Source organism: Seriola aureovittata, chromosome 11 (genome assembly GCF_021018895.1).
Source record: "Seriola aureovittata isolate HTS-2021-v1 ecotype China chromosome 11, ASM2101889v1, whole genome shotgun sequence".
NCBI lineage: Eukaryota > Metazoa > Chordata > Actinopteri > Carangiformes > Carangidae > Seriola > Seriola aureovittata.
The window spans coordinates 14,110,507-14,130,277 of record NC_079374.1 but is presented as its reverse complement, the minus strand read 5'-3'; the positions used below and the strand labels follow the sequence as shown (position 1 = coordinate 14,130,277).

At 40.5% G+C, this 19,771-nt stretch overlaps 2 protein-coding genes across 4 annotated transcripts in view; both read left to right on the top strand.

Moving 5' to 3' along the window:
- The first annotated feature begins 988 nt into the window (after window positions 1-988).
- LOC130178057 (plasma membrane ascorbate-dependent reductase CYBRD1) lies at window positions 989-3,621 on the top strand. Its single transcript, XM_056390153.1, has 4 exons — window positions 989-1,270; window positions 2,245-2,453; window positions 2,754-2,908; window positions 3,021-3,621. Exons 1-4 carry the CDS (start codon window positions 1,078-1,080, stop codon window positions 3,289-3,291), a joined length of 828 nt encoding a protein of 275 aa, XP_056246128.1. The 5' UTR covers window positions 989-1,077; the 3' UTR covers window positions 3,292-3,621.
- A 293-nt stretch (window positions 3,622-3,914) lies between these two features.
- LOC130178055 (dynein, cytoplasmic 1, intermediate chain 2a) overlaps window positions 3,915-19,771 on the top strand; it is a 21,331-nt gene continuing 5,474 nt past the window's right edge. The window contains exons 1-10 of one of the 3 annotated variants that reach the window (XM_056390149.1): window positions 3,915-4,019; window positions 5,013-5,130; window positions 8,169-8,283; window positions 9,760-9,847; window positions 10,961-11,020; window positions 11,407-11,522; window positions 16,120-16,206; window positions 16,427-16,589; window positions 16,682-16,781; window positions 17,599-17,724. In XM_056390149.1, coding sequence (XP_056246124.1) covers window positions 5,023-5,130; window positions 8,169-8,283; window positions 9,760-9,847; window positions 10,961-11,020; window positions 11,407-11,522; window positions 16,120-16,206; window positions 16,427-16,589; window positions 16,682-16,781; window positions 17,599-17,724 — 963 coding nt within the window. In that variant the 5' untranslated portion in view covers window positions 3,915-4,019; window positions 5,013-5,022. Of the gene's footprint in view, window positions 4,020-5,012; window positions 5,131-8,168; window positions 8,284-9,759; window positions 9,848-10,960; window positions 11,051-11,406; window positions 11,523-16,119; window positions 16,207-16,426; window positions 16,590-16,681; window positions 16,782-17,598; window positions 17,725-19,771 lie in introns of all 3 variants that reach the window. The other 2 variants (XM_056390148.1, XM_056390150.1) reach the window with 2 other exon arrangements.

Here is a 19,771-nt window from a genome sequence, read left to right as displayed (position 1 = left end):
CGGTCCAATAAAAGTTCTTCTGTTTACTACAAGAGTTGCTGGAGTTTTGACATCACAAAAACAATTTGCCAGCAGGGCATTCGTCCAGATCACAAATTATGAATTATAAATGTGATGCCTATGAGGCTCTTGCATCCTAATGCATACGTCGCAGTGTTGTTTGTTTTGATCTATTAAAAGTGTCGATAATAGGAAAAGAAATCTTATGGTGTGAATTGCAGCTGGTACGTGGCAAGTTTGTCTAAATTAGTTATTTTTGACTGTTGCGCTACCAATCAATCATATAGAAGGATTTTTTCCCCTCCAAACTTATACCTATATATATAAAACCTTTTTTTAAAAAAAAAAAACATTTTTAAAGGAAGAAAAATGAAAGAAAATTGTTGTAATAAGTAAAAACATAACATTCATGTATTACTCAAAACAGTCAGTGTGTACCATGGTTGCAAGAACATGTGCCGCTAAGATGAATTATTTCCTCATGTACATAAAGTGTTGCTTTAGTCAGGACTATTTCATCTTACAGACAAATAATTTAGATTTGAAAGGAAGTTTTCAAGGCCTTTAATCTTGTTTGCATGAATTTGAACACCCTGAAATATGGTAGGTTTTATGTTTTGATGTTTCCCTCAAAGTTTGTGATCGTGTCTGGACACTTCAATATTAAATGGACACTGTTGCTGGTTATTAGATTATTGAACCTGCTAATTCAACTTTATGATCATCGGAGGATGAAGTTTGTGGTGCGGAGGTTGGACAAAACAATAGAAACACCGGTCAGTATAACCACAGGCTCAAACTGTGAACGGCTTTACAAAAGGGAAGCACACAATTGTAAACTCACTGACTCAGCACAAAAGTTAACGTGCCTTTTTTAATTTTTTTTTTTTTTTTATATAACCTGGTCTCAGACTCTTCTGTAAACATTGAAGTTACAAAACGTCTTTCCTCCAAGCATTTGCTGCGCTCTGGGTCATGTGACAGTGGCCCGTCGGCAACAGCAGCCACTTCAGGTTGTTATGTGTGTAGTAGCAGCTGCGCCAGTGACGCCGCTTCTTCGTCCTGCAACTGACACTGATGGCGATGGAGAGTTTGAGACAGTTTGTGGTCGCTCTTTCTGCTGCCGCCGCCGTCGGCTTTGTCTGCATAATATTCGTGCTGAGATGGGTTCTTCACTACAAGGAAGGTTTAGCCTGGGACGGAGGACTGGCCGAGTTCAACTGGCATCCGGTCTTAATTGTCACCGGGTTTATTTTCTTGCAGGGAATCGGTGAGGGAACTCTTTCTTTTCATGAAATATGGTGGGCCAAATGGACTCGGGTGTTGTTTTAAAGAAATGTAAACAACTAAAGGAAATTATTGCTCAAGGCAAAGTTACACAAGACTCGCCTCTCTTAGAATCCCGGGGGAGGTTACTGCTGATGAGGGTGTAATTATAAAAGCGTCGTCCAGCAACTAAACTTCTCCTGAAACTGGTCATTCACAGTGTTAAGTTTCAACTTTGCTCGTACAGTTTAGAGTTTCTACTCAAGTGCTGTACTTAAGTACAATTTTTAGGTATGTGTAGGTACAACGTAGGCTACTTTTTAACTTCTACTCCCCTATATTTGAGAGGGAAATAGTGTACTTTTTACTCCAGTACATTTATGTGACAACTATAGGTAAACAGTTAAATATATGATCAACTTGTAGATTGTGATGCATTATGAGATTAAAGATCATTGCTTGTGTATAACCACCCAGGTGTTTTCAGTTATGTGGCTGTTTAGTCCTGCACAGGTTGGAGATGTTCAATGTTGTGCTGGGGTTTACCTATAGGATTACCATGTACTGATTAGTAAATTTCTTCTGAAACCTAGTTTCTGAAATCTAGTTTTTTTACAAGATGATAACCTGTGTGCACAAAATATTGTCTTGTGTGCATAAGATAAAAAAAACAAAACAAAGTAGGACCATGATGGCTCCCTGATTTAACAAATTGAAAGGGGCCAGTCTGCGCAATGGATACTTGAAGCAAATTTTGCTCGTAATACTTATGTGCTTAAATAAATGACTTGTAAATGAGTACTTTTATATTGTAGTATGTGAACTATGTATGTAGACTTCACATGGTTTGGAGACCTAGAATGTAATTTATAGAAGCACCTATCAATAAAAAAAAGTTTGATATGGTCAAAATTGAACATATGCATGATAGCTGCATTGAGACCTGGTTGATTTATACTGAACGTTGCTCTCTTGCAGCCATCATTGTCTACAGGCTCCCCTGGACCTGGCAGTGCAGCAAACTATTGATGAAGTTCATCCATGCAGGCTTGAACTTAGTGGCCTTCATTTTTGCCGTTATAGCTATGGTGGCAGTTTTTGACTTCCACAATGCTGCCAAAATCCCCAACATGTACAGTCTGCACAGCTGGCTTGGCCTGATGGTTGTGACCCTGTACTGTCTACAGGTAAATCAATTCTTTTTATTTCAAATGATTTGATGTAATGGGTAAGGCTCCTGGTTGTTTGGTGCAGTATTGATATCGTTACCAGTAAGAAATAGTACAAAGACAGTTTGCACTACACCTTTACATATAGAGTAGGACAGTATGTCTTACACATGTAATACTGAGATTCTCTTCAAGAATACCGAAACACAAATAGCTTTGTCTCTGCTGGTCGTCTCTAAAATGCTAAGTCATAGTGAATAAGAGTCTTGGTTAGTGCAGTATCTGACAAGTGCATTTTTTCTCTCCTTCAATGAGCAGCTTGTTCTGGGAGTTGGCATGTACTTGATACCAGTTACACCTGTATCCTGGAGAGCAGCGTTCATGCCCCTCCATGTCTACAGTGGTCTTTTACTCTTTAGCAGTGCTATAGCTGTAGCACTCATGGGCATCACAGAGAAGCTGATTTTTGGCCTGTAAGTATTTTTAAAAAAAGAAATAAAGGCTTAGAATACTCTACAAAATGTGCAATGTTAATTGCTTGTGTAAGAATGAGTTTAATTTTCTTTTTTGTACTTCATGACAAAGGAGCAACCCAAAGTATAAGGACTCACCCCCAGAGGCAATGTTTGTGAACATTCTGGGAGTCCTCCTGGTGGTTTTTGGAGCTCTGATTCTCTGGATTGCCACTCATACGTCTTGGAAACGCCCCGCTGACCAGACCTCGCATACTCTACATTCCAACGGGGGAGGTGAGGACAACACCAAAGTCGGTCCAGCTCTGTCTCAGCTGTCTGATGGAGATGATGCTGAGGTCTCTGGGGATGTCAGGAGGAGGAATAACAAATTAGATGATTAGACTGACTGATTACAGAATAACTGAGTCGGAGTTGGTACTGTCTCCAATGCTGAATGTATGTTCACCCAGTCTACACTGGTCAGAGAAAGTAAAAAATGTGCTGATCTTTCCATACATTAATGTCTTTCTTGCACTTACAAGTATTTTTCTTATTGGTGTTTAGAGCTTATTATTGTTCTCTCTAAGCATTATTGTTGCAAGTGTATGTAAATAATGATGAGCTGCTTTATAAGGAGTTTTTCCAATTCTTTTGTATTATGACATCAGGGTTCAAATATGTTCAGAACCTACCTACATTTTACAATAAATATTGGCAATTTCTAACTAATATCACACAGTCCTTGAATGTTTAGTAATATATTAATGATCTAATTATTGCCTGCTGAATAGGGGAATATTCATACAATACAACTACTACATTAACCATTAGGACTCTGGAATCCTGTTACACTCTTCTATTAATGGCTTTCAAAATTAATATCATAACATTCACCCACAATATTTACTACTAACTTTCAATACTATATCCAGCCAGTTGTCTTGGCTTTGCTTAAACCAGCCTTTTGAGTTTTTTGAAAGCTCAGAACTCCTCATGCTTGACCTCAGATGGCAGCAGCACAGCCACGTAAAAGCTAAATGACCATTTTTGACACTTCCCGGCTTCTGTAGTTGGGTTGGCAAGTTGTTTTGGCTGTGTGTTTGGTGTCAGGTCGAAAACCTGCTTTAAGGTTAGTTATCTGCACATTAAAGTGACTTTAGCTATAGTGCCACACATTTATTACATATTGTATGTATTTGTGGCTGTGTTTGTAGCCCAACTTGTTTTAATCGGAGTGCAGTCAGTGCAGCTGAAAACTAGCCGCTAACAAATAAAGCTAATGCTACATCTCTAGCTATAAGTAATGGATTGAATGGTGAAAACTACGTTTTCTGTTCTCCCTCGAAACGCTGTTTAACTCTATAGATTACATTAAACTATGCGCATTGTTAGGAATTACTAATTCAATATTTTACAACAAGGATGGCAGTCATAACAAGGAAGGCTAACGTTAGCGGCGACCGAGGCCGATTGGATAATAGCGTGTTGTTCTATGAAGCTCCAGCGCGATTGGTAAAATAAAAACATCGTATCAGTGTGAACCGTACTTGTAGTTTGAGAGGGTGCACAACAAGATGATAAGGACCAAAGTGAAGTAACTGAAAGGGGATAGACAAACCCAATGCTAAGCTAACCCGGTGTGATCGGTCGTCCCAACTGTAGGGTGGGGCTCTCTGTTGGCTGGCTGACAATGACTGGTCAGCAGGGCAGTGGTTTTAATACAGCATGTAGCTGAGAAATCAAGTGTCTGTCTCCGAACAGCTAACACAGCTAACTTTAACTCATTCAGCTGCAGAGAAGACGGAAAGCACCATTGGATGCTTAGTTAAACTGTTTCATCTGCAAGGTGAATCTGGGTAGATACCCGTCTCCGTTGCTGTGCAAGGTGGTACTGAAGTGGAGAGCATCGTCTGGGGATGGATGTTTTTTTAAGACTGCTTTTAAAGCACTGCCTTTATTTGTCTGTGCAGAGTATAAATACAGGGAGGCAACTTGATGCTCGGCTTTTGTCAAACACACTTAAGACTTAGAACCTAGAGAGGTTTCAGCTTAAAATACAATATTTTCCAATGCACTCTTTGTATAACTCGAAGATAAACAAAAATATGTTGTTTGTTCACAGCTGTGGCATTATGTCTGACAAGAGTGAGCTGAAAGCAGAGCTTGAAAGGAAGAAGCAACGCTTGGCACAAATCAGAGAGGAAAAGAAAAGGAAGGAGGAGGAGCGCAAAAAGAAAGAGGTATGTGTAAGTCTTTGTAAATGTTTTGAATATACACTGATATTGAAGGCAAAAAGGAATATGGAGAATAAACGCATTCAAAACCATTAATGGCTCAGTGTGAGTGAAAACCGTTCTTCGATTCAAATGCAAATTCTGTCCCTACACTGAAATTCTTTTGAACTTTGGTAGTCCAGATGCAGAAAGAAATCACTGATAGCTACCATTTGCATATGTATCAAATGCAGTTTAGAGCTTAAGAAACCTGGTAAATTATGGTTATGTTGACAGACATATACAGCAAGTACCAAGGCCTTTCAGAAAGACTTCACAGAAAGTTGGTATGTTGATCTTAGAATTACCAGCATTGTTTTTAAATAAGTAATTTATAGCTGGTTTGTACTTCCATCTTGAATGAGATCTAGGTCAGTTATTTAAATTGCATATTGAGATGTGAAGTAATATCAAAACTGCTGATTTTTTTTTTTGTTTTTGTTTGACACTCTATATCATGATTGTCTCAAGGATTTCAGATTGGTGCTATTTATATACTGTACGTCTGTGTTGTGTAGACAGTACATTTCATATTGATGATCTAGACTGTCAAAACAAAGTTAGCAAGGGAAATGTTTTTCAGTGATTGTTTTTTGTGTGTTGATTGACAGTAAGTAGAGTGTATGAAAATGCTCAACTTTGGTGTAATGTGATAACAAGAAAACAATACGACTAAAATGAGTGCATGTGTACCATCATGTATTATCCACCTGGGTCAATTATTAAGTGTCCATAAGTTGTTTTCCCATAATGTGCCACAATGACCGATAGCACACAGTCTCCTCTCAAGATATGAAAATAAGCCCTGTTGGTCTTCTTTTGATTCCTCAAACTATAGTAACTTTGTGTGCAGACACTAGCAGAAATAATGCCATCAGTTTCTTAAAACCTTTTAACCTGCTGATTTGGTCTGGAAATGGTAGAAACAGTCTACACAAAGGCCTGTTCAAAGGCCAGCCTGTGGGTGTTTTCTTTTTCCATAAATTGATTTTCTATATACAGTGGAAAGAAAAAATAAGTGAACCCTTTTGAAATTACCCCCATTTATGTATAAATTTGTCCTAGAATATGGTCAGATCCTCATCCAAGTTACAGTTATGAACAAAGACAATCTACTTCAACTAATAACACACAAATCATTGTGTTGTTCTTGTCTAAATATATTGACAGTAGTTTTCAAACATTCACAGTGTTGGTTGGAAAAAAGTATGCAAACCCCTTGGATACAGGCATTAATAAAAGTGAGGGGGAGTAGAGTAAGGGTGAGTTATCAAACCCAGTCAATGAAACAAGATTGAAGGTGTGGGTTAGAGATACTTTGATAAAAACACGTAAACATTTTGAGTTTGATATTCACAAGAAACATCTACTTATCTGAACCATGCCCACTAAAAAGATATCTCAGAAGACTTACCATCAAGAATTGTTGGTTTGCAAAAAGCTGAAAGGGTTACAAAGTCATCTCAGAGTTCAGTCCACATTAAGAGAAACTGTCTCTAAAAGGAGATGATTTAGTTGTGTGCCTGCTCTCTGTAGAAGTGGGTGTCCAGCTAGGCTTAAAGGAATCATAGGAGCTGGTTAACATCTCTCTTCATAAGTCTGCCATACAGAAATCAAGTTGCATGGAAGCCGCAGCCAAAGAGCACAATGACACTCCACAACGCTACTGGGAAGATGTTTTATGGACTGATGAACTTGTGACTTGAATTGTTACTGAAGAACATGCAGTTCTATCATTCCCAGCATGAAATCATCATATAAAGGTGAACTACGGTCGAGGGAGCATCATGATGGGGCTGTTTTGTTGCCTCTGGGCCTTGACAGCTCACCATCATTGATGGGAAAATGAATTCCCAAGTATATCAAGGTTTATTATAGGATAATGTCAGGGTGGTTGTTAGCCTGCTGAAGCTCAGGAGAAACTAGGTGATGCACAATGACCCCAAACATCGAAGTAAATCTACTACAGAATGACTTCAAACAAGAAAAATCTACTTCTTGGAGTGGTCGAAACAATGGTCCAAAATTCCCCCTGAACATTGTACATGTCTGATCAGCAGCTACTGGAAGCTCTTGTTTGAGGTTATTGGTGCCAAAGGAGGATTGAGCAGTTATTCAATCCAAGGCTTCACTTACTTTTTCCACTAGCAGTCTAATGGCTGTGTTTAATAAAGACACAAAAGATTATAATTGTTTGTGTGATATTAGCTTGTGTTTGTCTACATCTGTGACTTAGATAAAGATCTGATCACATCTTATCACCAATCAATGCAGAAAACAGGGTTCACATACTTTTTCTTGCCGCTGTACTCCAAAGTGTTACTGATGATCAGCTCCGTCTTGTTTCACTCTGCATTTTCTATTCTCCGATGCTAGTTAGGTTACATTCTGGCACTGCAATGAATGCAAATTAGTCAGTTAATCAGTCAGAATTTGAGGACAAGCTGAATTCTAGTAATCAGAAAACTCATGTCATCAAAATACATTTTTAGCAAGCTGTTAGCTATAGAAACTATTTTATTTGGTGGTTTTTAAGTTGGCCTCTTATTCGCTGTTATAACATTCGGATATCCTCATTGGAAATGAGTTGATTGAAACAATACAATAATCTGCTCTTTGACAGTCATCTGAGATTCATCATCTCTGTCTCATCATTAAATTCATCGTGTCCTTAAAATGTATTTGTGGATGGGTGCCCCACTGGCTCAACTGGTAGAGCGTGTACCACTTAGGCTCAGTCCTTACCGCAGCAGCCATGGGTTCGAGTCTGACCCGTAGCCCCTTTGCTGCATATCATCCACTCTGTCTCCCCAACTTTCCTGTCACTCTCTCACTGTCCCTATATGAATAAGGCAAAAAATGTATATATAAAAAATTTTTTACAGGTGGATAAAAGTATAGTACAGATGTTGATAACCTGAGGTTCTGTATTGTCGGAGATCATAGCAGTGTGATGTGGATTATTAGAGATTGCATTAATGGATGATGCATTGTTATGCTTCTAGGCGGACCAATTGAAAGATGCTGCACTTCACCAGGATGAATCTGACCTGGAGAAAAAAAGGCGTGACGCTGAGGCCCTGCTACAGAGTATGGGCATAACCCCAGATGCTCCTGCTGGTATGTTTTATATTACCTGTTGATTGATTGATACATAGCTACTTGGATATTTGGTTTTAAAATCTATAACCTTATAGACATAAATAGCATTTTCATATATCCTGTTTCATATATCCTTTTATATATCTTTTAATTTGTAAAAGGAGTTGCAATGGTTAATTTTCAGTATATCTCACATGCATTATATATTACTTCAGTGTTTTTTCTCTGACTGAGGTTTGAGTTCACTTTCATACCGGGTGAACAGCATAGGAATCGTCCCCAAAAGCAAAACGAAGCAGTAAAAAAATTACATAAAACATACAGATTTTTTTATGGCTAAACAGTGGAATGTTTTTTACTGGTCGATATACATACAACCAAATATTAAATATAATAACTTAAGTGCTAAGTAGTAACTTAGGTTAATAATATCTTAATGTGTTGTCTTGTCTTGACTTGACTTTTCTGCCGGCTGTAAATGGATTGATTTATACAGCACATTAAAAAGGCACTAATTTTTACACTGTCAATCAGGTGTGAATGCAAACACCAAAGCATTGAAGCTGAAAGCTGACATTTTAACCCCATGGTCATTCTCATAAGGTTTAAATATAACTATGTCTTTATAGTCATTTCAGATTAAGACTGCTCAAGTACATTGTATTCAGTGTATTGTCCATTTCACATTTTTATAGGCTGCTGAATAAATGTCATGAAGACAAAACTAGAGAGACCAAGTAGAGAGCAGAAAAAATGTATTCAATATGTTCTTGCAAGTTTTCACAGCACATTTCTCAGAGGAGCTTGCATGAATAAAATCAGTCTCACTCATGACATTAGCATATTTCACAAAAATCTCCGTAAGAACCTGTACAACACAGGTGAAAGACCTGATAAAAGAAACAAGTATTTGTAAAATAATGCCAGTATTCAGTGAACTGCATTTAGTTTGCTTTATAGAGTCTCTGCAGACCTGGGTTTTTGAAGCACTGTCTTGTTGCTAACAGCAGGTGGCAGAAGAGATCCATAAAAAAACTCTCTATAGACCTCACACCAAACAAACAAATGCAAACAAGTTTGAAAAAGAAGTGATGAAATTTTATATTTTTGTGCATTTCTCTCTCTCTTTGTCTCTCTGTTTGACTTTATATTTAACAATTTATTAGATTTATTCAAGTATTTATTTAATAATGACAAACTCAGTGTAATTGTGTTATTAATGGCTCTTTCTCAATGTGGATTGATCTCGCTGCAGCTTATGTTTGTTTTTTGTATTCAACTTGCTTTGCTACTCATTTCAAAGGTTTACACATATTAAAACAGGCTCAATAATATTGTAGCTGTCAGGAAATCTCCCTCCAAGATTTGATAACATTTGTGCAATATTTGGAACAACAAAGCTGCCACTGCAGAATGAACGCATTTGTACTCATTTGTGGATAGCTCGGCATCTTTGGATTGTAACAGATTATTATTATCTGTCTCACTATTTAGTCCCTCCTCCCATGTCTCCAACTGCCAAATCGGCTGGCACGCCAAGTGAGGCAGGGAGCCAGGACTCTGATGGAGCCGTGGGACCCAGGTACACACATGCGCACGCACACACACACACACACACGCACACACACACACCTCTCAGCAAATGTTTGTATCACAAAGATTTTCCCCACTTTCAGTGCAGGACTTTACAAGAGTCGAAGAAATGCCAAGATCCTTAAATGCATTGTACCTCACTGATTTTAAATCTCGTCAAACAGCTCTGTTTGTCCTCTTTTTGTGCTCATTTATGCTTTTGCTATCAAGAAAATGTTTTCAGTGTCCTTAACACACCTTCTCAAGCCACTTAAAATGCAAATGTTGTACAGCAATTTAGTTAAGAAGTATTTTAAAAATGCCTTCCTGAGATTTAGATCTGTTTTTGCTTAGTAAGCTTTGCATCACATTAAACTCCGGATAAAGGTAACGAATATATGTAAAGTCTGATTATAGTAAGAGCAACTGAGCTAAAACTTTTTTACAAAGTCTCATACCATTACAGTGAATGATGACGAGTTTATGCCAACTGAGTGCATGTTTATTTAATTTGTGTGCCATTGAATTAGGACGATCCTAAATTAACAATAAAACAGCAGGCTGCTGTGATGCCTGGGGGACTTCTTAACCCCTAATTAGAGCCCCTTCCCTGGGCTGAAATCCAAGCTCCCCCAGTGTCCCATCAGGCCCAGGGAGCTGTTCCCCCTACGTGTTGACTCATTTCCCTCACCAGCATGGCCATTTCCTACACACATGGAGGTCATGTTTTCTCCCTGAGGGTTCTCTCTCTCTCCTTCCCTCTCTGTCTACACAACACTCAGAGCCTTGTCAGTGACACAGTTCAGGCTGTATCAGCCCTGCAGGCTGCACATTACACCCTGTGTCATCCCACTCAGAGGGCCTGTGTCCATTCATTTTTAGCAGATACATTCTTTCATCTTTTTATTGTGTTGTGTAGACAGATTCAAGCTTGATTTGACCTGTAAATAAAAAAAAATAATCCAGTTTTAAGTGCGATTTGATAACATTCAAGTTTACCAGATTTGTGACCTAGGATCCGATCAGCATGTTGTGTGCCATAAAGCTAACTTTATTTCCTCTCCTCATTTGTGCTTGCCTGTTTCTCTCACTAATGCCGCCTTGTTGCTGTGACACTAACCAGGACTCTGCACTGGGACTCTGACCCGTCCACTCTTCAACTTCACTCTGATTCTGAGCTGGGGTACTGGACACTCTCTTCTCTCCTTTCCTGGTCATTTTCCCTTCTCTCAATCTATGGCATGATTACTTTGTTTTTCAAAGTCATAATTCAGTTAATGCAGTCCAGGAAAAAAAGTCAAGTCGTTCATGCAAGAGTGGTCAGACAAAACCTTTTAATGAATTCACACTGGTTGTTAAACTAATCTGAAGTCTTTGCCATTCCATGAAACGCTCATTTATTTACTTTGATCAGCAAAGAGTCCACTTGCAAGGAGGTGAGAATTGTTTCAAAAACAGATGAAAAAAGTTATAGTAATAGTATTGTTTTGTCTGTTTCTTTTTTCTTGTTGAATTAATTACTGTTTTGTAGTGATGTTGTGCAAAGTCTGAGTTGTTCTGTACTTTTAGGCGAGGAACGCCAAAACTGGGAATGGCCAAAGTCACACAAGTGGACTTCCCTCCACGTGAAACTGTGTCCTACACAAAAGAGACCCAGACACCTGCCATGACCCAGCAAAAAGAAGGTGATTCTCAATTAATGTACTGTTGTACAACCTTGGAAAACACAAACAAAAGTTGCGTGTGCACGTGTACAGCTGTGTGCTTGAATATGTCGATGTAACGAGAGCTTTACAAAAAAAGTTGTGGTCCATTAAAATGTATGGCTTCTTTGCTAACAAATGTTGTAATTTGCTGCATGAAGAGTGCACCATTCTTTGACAGGGCTATTGTGGGCTGTACGAGTGTAAAAGCGGGTACCGGAAATGAACAACAAGTGGAAGAGATTTGATTTGACCAGGCACTGAGATGAAAGTAAAGGAAAAATGAGGCCCAGGAAACATAAGAAGTCAGAGCAGAGATTAAATTCAGACAAACTCTGCTCCCCTGAGCCACATATGCAGCTCTACAACCAACCCCGCTTTGGTATAATTAATGAGCGAGATGAGAAAACCAGTGACAGGAAGGAGAAATGCGATTGAAGGGGAAGATATGAAGCGCCATGCATACGACTGCTTACTGCCTCTGAAGCATGTCGATATGTATGTAATTGCTGCACTGAAGCTTTCATGTGGTTGGACAAAGAGAATATTTGGGCTACTACTAATATCCACATGCTGAACACATGTTCTATAAAATATGCAGGATTTGTGGGTGTGCTGCATGTTTGGGGTCGATTTATGTAATGACAGATGGTGAATAACGCGCCTGACTGAAATCCTGATCAGGATTTTTTTCCTTATTTTATCATTTCTTTCAAAGAGATATCAGAACTAGTCACAGAACTGACAATACCTCAAATTACAGTTCGTGGAATGAGTCTGTCTTTTTAGCTGTTTTCTCAATTTATTTGCATCAGCTAACACATCTTTTTAAGCATCCTTGAAAGCCTGGTTAGGATTTTAAACAGTGTACTGATTGTTGGTTGCTGTCCGATCAGGTGATGTGTAGAAAATTCTGAGGTGGCATGCAGCGTGAGTAAGATAAAATTGTGTGATTTTGTGGAAAACTATGAGCAGAACTAGTGAAGGATGAAGAGCATCTCTCTGTTCCTTGTCGCTCTTTACTCTGGACTCTACTGGGCATTGTAAAACTGTGTTAAACAACGATGGTTTCTGCCAGCTGTTCAACACGAGGCCCCCTTCCCCTCTCTGCCACTATGTAATCATTTCATCAACTCCCTCGCTTCCCTGTCTTCTCCCTTCACCGAACAGGCACATAACAAAACACACTCAGTGACATTGTGCATTTTCACACCATCACTTCTGGCACTCGATGAGACGGCATCCCCTTCCCAGCTTGCTCCCCTCGGCGCATTTTTGATGTGTTGGGTGGCGTCGGGCCTGTTCTGTGATTGAGCGATTTATCATGTTGTCAAAAGGAGGCAACGGCGCAGCACTCTCAAGGTCAGCAGGCGGTGGCATTAGAGGGAGCGGCGGCCGTGCCCCGGCCGCTGCAAACCGAGGGTTCCCACAGTGTCTGCAAGACACCTCAGAGACAGGAGTGTAAGATTTAAGATTTTTTTTAACATCACCTGCCCTATCGACCCCAAAGAAAGACCCCCTGAACAGTCAAGGAGAATGCATCTTCATTTTTATATTATTTGGTTGTTGGTAATGGCGACAGTAGCGCGTCATTCTACAACCAAAGACGTGGAGGACTATCATTGTTGGCCTAGAGTGCCCTGAAATCTCATCTCAGATGGCTATGACTGTATGAAGATGACTTCTGCATTGATATTTATTTGCCTATATCTTAAGTTTGTGACCTTTAGATAACATAGATACATTTTTTTTTTAATCTGTATGTAGTTTTTGAAAATTCATTGATATAAGCCATCAGACCGGTAAATGTCTGTGGTGCCGCTACAGTACTCCAACTACACTAGTAGGTAATATGCAGCATCAGTATGCACTCTTCAACAAGAGGCTGTAATTATGGAGTAAGATATTGTTGGAGGTTGAGGGGAGCTGAGGGGTGTGTGTGTGGAGTGGTTGGTCTGGTACGCTGTTTAAAAAGGCTTGTTAGAAATAAGTATGTGGAGCAGTTTAGTAAATCTAATATTTAATTGAATGTGATTGTTTTAATCACTCTGAATTCAGAAGCAGGTTAAAACTTTTAATCACAAAAGCCCTTAATGGCCTTCTTGTTTCAAGTGCCACTTGTAATTGTGGTCAGCTTTTATGCACTTGATGATTAGTACTGTGAAATATCTATTGTATCCCACTGTCATACCGCAGCTAATAATTGTGAACGGAAAGTTTTTATATATCTCTGTTTTTCCCCTCAGTGTATTGTTTCAGTTTATAACCTGGCTTTTGTTTTCACTTCCATTTAACCGGAGGATGAGTACGAGTTTGTATGGTGTCTGAGAGTCCTGGTTTTGGATTTCTGCTTACCATTGGCACGTTTGTGATCTTTAGACCTCAGTGTCATTAGAGATGTGTGTAACCACTGGTGGACAAGCTGAAAACAATAGACTCCTGTTTGACGGATGACTGAACAATGTTATCATATGGACAAAATCTGACTGCTAATGTCTTTGCTTTTACTTGCCTTGCAGCAGTTTTAAATTTGTTCCAACTGCAGATGCTGGCATTGTACAAGTCACACAATTTTTAAAACGTGTGCTAGAAGTACTCTATTTTAGGAAACAAAGAATGACAGAGCACGTGTTTGTGTTGTTGTGTGTTTAAGCTGCTAGAGTTTCGTCTTGTGTGGTTTCATTGGCCTTTTATATGGCAGAGAAAAACCCTGATGCACATGCCGAAGTCAGACCCGTGGTCTATCAGGACATATAGAAAGTGGAACACACCTGCAGCGGAGAGCAAAGGTCATTTAGTTTTATAGTTGTACATCACTGGCCGCATGCTGGGTTTGCATTAATATATTGTCCATTGACTAAGACCTGTGATTACTCTCCCCTCCCCCCTCCTGACCGGCTCCCCCCTAGAAAAGCTTTTATTTCTTAAGTGGTACAAAAGCCATAATTGGGCCTGCTTTGAGAGGAGGTGTCAGTGTATGGGACATCGGTGATTCGGGTGAATTCTGTTAAATGCAACCCCCCCCCACCCCACCCCCCTCCCCTCCCCTGTCTCTTTTTCCTCCATCACCCACCCTCGCTAGGCGCTACTGCCCCCCTACACATCCCCAGCGGGGTCACCAGGATCACTAGCTTTTCTCCAAATGGCCATTTTGGCTGGCAGGTGCATTATACCCTTTATTTTCAGATTGTCTATCCGCTCCTAATGCCTGGCAGGTTGATTGCTCTGGCTGCCTCACCACGGAAAGGGCTGACGAGCACGGCCGGGACTAGCTGAAAGACAGTGATTACTGTTTTCCTTTAAGCCTGATTGAGGCCCTTGAAAGGAAAGATTTTAACCTTCCTCTGTTGGTTGCAGAGTATGGCCGTACATTGAAATGGCTTGTGTCATCAACCCAGTTCTGTAAACTCATCAGTGCACCCAATAACCTTCTTCCCCAAACCTCCATCTGAGAAAGGGGATAAATCACTTTATGGACAAAGTGACAGATGACATTATCATTTAGATTATCTCAGTAGGAAGGAAATTCTGGCATGTGGTGCTGTCATCCTAGATTAACTATAAGGTTCATATCAAGATAAATGCCTACAGGAACCAGACGAGTATTTCCCCCTCTCCTCATGAATCTGTTTTGTCCTGCTTTTGCTACTATTTTTTACATTGAAAGCATAAGCTATATACTGTCTCTAAGAGATGTGTTTTGAAAAAGCATGTTCATCTCCTTTGAGGTAGAACCGGTGTGCAGTTTGCCAGCTGGTCTGGCCTGTATTTTGTTGTACATTCTCTGAGGTTGAATAGGAGTTGCAGGACCTCCTGCTAGGATGGTAATTGCATAGGCTTGCCGTTCAGGGAGAAGCTTGTCTCGGGGCAATCAGGCGGAAAACCTCTGTGCCATCCCCATGCCACCTCTGAAGAGCACAAGACAATCCCAGCATCACCATCTGCTTTTGCACCATGCCGTCATCTGGCCAGACCAATAGGACGGGCCCGGGCAGCTGCTCCACACCCTCTGCCCCGCTGCCCCGTGGCCTAGAAGGGGGCAACCTGCTACTGGGACACAGAGGAAACAGCTACACTGACAACTCAACTCTCTATTGAATGGTTTGAGTCTCATTAACAGTTGGGAAAGACAGGGGTCCCTATGACAACAAGACACCCGCTGAGCTGTGTCCCTTTAACACAAATGACAAACTTCCCTGCTTTAGAGCAGCAGGTTCTTTTTGAAAGGCGACATTGTGCTGACAAACCAAACAAATGCAAGGCAGAGATACAAAATCCGTCTATTGCCATGCCCATAATCACTGGGTGAAGCTTTTATTGAAAGAAGAAAATAATAGAGATGGAAGATGTAGTGACCAAAAAATGTATGAAATGTCTGTATGGAGGCATGATCATCTGTTTGGCGGAAGTTGTTATTTTGAATTTGGTTTTAATCTCTGCTTATGTCTGGGGATGTGACAACACAGATATCATAAACCAAATGATTTACACAATAATATGTTGATTGAGAGATTTAGTTTATACAACATAGCTCAGTGTATTTTCCAGTGTTTAACAGGGTTCACTTTTTGATCCACAGAGGAAGAAGAAGAGGAAGAAATTGCTCCTCCTCAACCAGTAGCCGAGACTCCGACTGAGAAACCGGACCAGAATGAGGAGGAAGAAGGTACTTCACCACCAGTGACCATTTATAATTGACATACTCGGCTGAAATTGTGCCCCTTCACTTCTTGTAGGAATTTTACAATTTCACATATAATAGTTGATTCACAGTACAAAGAGGTTTCTGTTCCTGTAAAGCAGTGAATCACATATCATAACGGCCGTGAGCAGCAGAAATCTTCACTACATCTCACTGTGTGTTTTTTTTTTTTTTCTCTGTATAGCACCCCCCCATGAGCTAACAGAGGAGGAAAAACTCCAGATCCTGCACTCAGAGGAGTTTGTGAATTTCTTTGACCACAGCACTCGCATTATTGAGCGGGCTCTATCAGAGCATGTGGACCTCTTCTTTGACTACAGTGGCCGTGACCTGGAGGAGAAGGAGGGGTAATAATTGGACAGCTAGTGTTGTTAAAGAACTTGTAATTGGTTTTTGAAGAAGTGTTTTTATTGATTTGCGGTGCTTTGTTTTTCCCCAGTGAAATCCAGGCTGGAGCAAAGCTCTCCCTCAACAGGCAGTTCATGGATGAGCGTTGGTCCAAACATCGTGTCGTCACCTGCCTCGACTGGTCCCCCCAGGTAATTTTCTTTTTACCGCTCTTTCATAATTAAACACAAGACACTTTTAAGAAAAAATATGTCAATTTTAACAATGAATTTATTGTTTTTTTGTGCTAAAATGGAAGTAGTTGCTAAATGGCTGTTAAAACAACTTAGACTTGTGCAGCCATAATGCTTTATGATTACATAGCTTGAGTTTGACAGCATTTACTTTTAGCCACAAGTCCCTTAGGGAAAAAAGTAAGTTATGTCCCACACAAATTGTCACTTAGTTAGAGGCCATAATGATTTGTTTCCTCTAGTGTCCAAGGTCATTTAATGCATCATTCTGCAATGACTTTTGACAGTGATTGAACACCAGCCCTTTGTTCACAGTATTCACTTGCTCAGAGCGATATCCAAACCCTGGTTATTTGAAATTATGTATTCAGACTGTAAATCTCAGATCAAGCATTAGAAATAGCAGAGGGTAATGATTTGATTACATCCTGATAGTCTTTCTGTATTCATTCTCTGCACTTCAGTCGGCTTAAATTTGAAAAGATTCTCAAAGAGCTGCTGTGTTTTAGTGTACTGTGGTGTTCTCCTGAGCGCTTTCAGGAGTGTAAGTTTTGGTTAAAATTATTAAAGGAAATAAAAACATAATTTACCAAAGTTTTTAGGGGGTTGGGCGACTTAAACAAGCCATAAATCTGAGGAAAGATTTACTCAGTCTTTAAGGCATTCAGCAGCAAACGAGGCTTGTCCACATGGAGCCTGGGGGGCATGTCTGCCTCCCCCTGACATTCATTTGGGCTGATTTTTCTTTCTTTTTTCTTTTTTCTTCTGTCACCAGTATCCTGAACTCCTGGTTGCCTCATACAACAACAACGAGGACGCTCCTCACGAGCCAGATGGGGTAGCGTTAGTCTGGAACATGAAGTACAAGAAGGCAACACCGGAGTACGTCTTCCATTGTCAGGTACCTAAAGCAACGCTTCTCTGCTTCTTCCTCCCGCTCCTCCCCTCGTCCTCACGGGTGGCTTCTTCCATGACACACGTGGAGCACCACCAACCAACCCCTGTTTGCTCACCCTCTCTCCTCCCTCCTAAGCCCCCCCACCCCTCACCCCTCCTGCCTTCATCCACATTGTGAGTTCACCGTGCTGGCATCCACCTTCACCACATCTATCCACAAACACATGTTCATGAGGCGCCGGAGAAGACCTGTGGTGCAGGAGTTGAATGGAATCCGAGCACTGCAGCAGGATTAAGTGTGTGGGGCAGGGCTAGTTATCATGTGCATCTAAACAAGGGCCCTGTGTTCAGACGAGCTAGCAGGGAGAGCAGCAGAGCTCCTCCATTCTGCCCAGGCTTATTATAATGCCTACCCTGAGGCTCCTTCAGCAAGACAAGCTGAGTAGAACCACATGTTGTTGCCTCCAGAGCGGATGTAGATGCAGGCGTACTGCTCAGATGAATAAAACTGAACAGAAGTGTGAAGGTAATTTTCTTTGTGCCTCCAAGTCGGGTCGAAATGAAAGTTTCCTCCACAAGGTTTCACAATTTCTGTTTAAAAAAAGAAATCCCTTAAGATAAAATATTGAGTTAAGATTGTGGTAGGTAGAGCAGAGAGGCCATGTAGGCACATGAAAACCAGTAATAAAATTCATGAATCAAGTCATAATCCAAAAATTAATAATGAATCCTGTTGACCTGTTGATTTGGAAAAGAGCAAACATGCACAGATGCACACATGAACAGTTCTTTAACTTTTGAGATGAAGCAGGAGAACAACAGATTCAACTTGATGTTTTCCATATTTTGATTACTGGCAACTTTAAAGATTTCAAGTGTTGCTGATATAAAGCTTTGCAGTATTTTGCAGCCAGTTTGCCAGTCAGTGATTTAATACAGTTCTGCCTTGTGGTCAATTACATCAGTGGAAAATAGAGTTATTATTACCTCTGCCAAGGAGGTTATGTTTTTACCCATGTTTGTTTGTTTGTCAGCAGGATAACACAAAAAGTACTGAACTGATTTGTACTGAACTTGGTAGAAGGATGGGTCGTGGACCAGGGAAGAGCTCATTGATTTTTGGGACAGATCCAGATCATTAACTATGATTTTGAATTTTTTTCTCCCAAGTGTGGTGTAAGTTGTTTGACGTTGGCCTTGGTGGAGATTTACGCTCTGAGTGCCTTTCTTGTCTTAGAATATTGGATTATTATCACTGATGCATTCATGTGTAAGCAGCATCTGGTCTTGAAACTAATTAACTGTTTTTGGGGGCGCCACAGTGGCTCACCTGGTGGAGTGCGTGCCACATGGGGGGGGCGGGGGCTTGGTCCTGACCGCAGCGGCCCCGGCTCAGATCCGACCCGTGGCCCTTTGCTGCATGTCATCCCCTCGCTCTCTCTCTCGCTGACTTTTCTGTCTCTCTCAGTGCGGCTGTCAAAATGAAGGCAAAAAAGGGCCAGAAAAATAACAAAACAAAACACTATTTTGGGGGAATTTAATTTACTATATAAAAATTCATATTCATTATAGATTTTCAAAACTGTAAATTGAAGAATAACTACAAAGTGACCGCTGAAAAGACATTTAAAAAACGGCTTAAGTCAACAGTGAAATGACGCTCAAAATAGGTTCAAAACTATTTAGAGCATATATCACTGGGCTTTGCAATACTGCCTTTCAACTAAGACATTTGGATCTGGTTTCTTTTTAACTCTCCAAAATGATCATCCATCCATCCATTGTAGTGGGAACAAGTTAACCAAGGCAGCCCAGACATCCCTCTCCCCAGCAACGTTTTCCAGCTCCTCCTGAGGGATCCTGCAGCGTTCTCAGACCAGATGAGATGTATAATCTCTCCAGTGTGTTCTGGGTCTGCCCTGGGGTGCCCAGGAGGCTTCCTAATCAGATGCCCAAACCACCACAGCTGGCTCCTTCTGACGTGAAGGAGCAGCGGCTCTACTCCAAAATCCCTCAGACAGTCAGAGCTCCTTAACCTGCCCAGCCAGCCT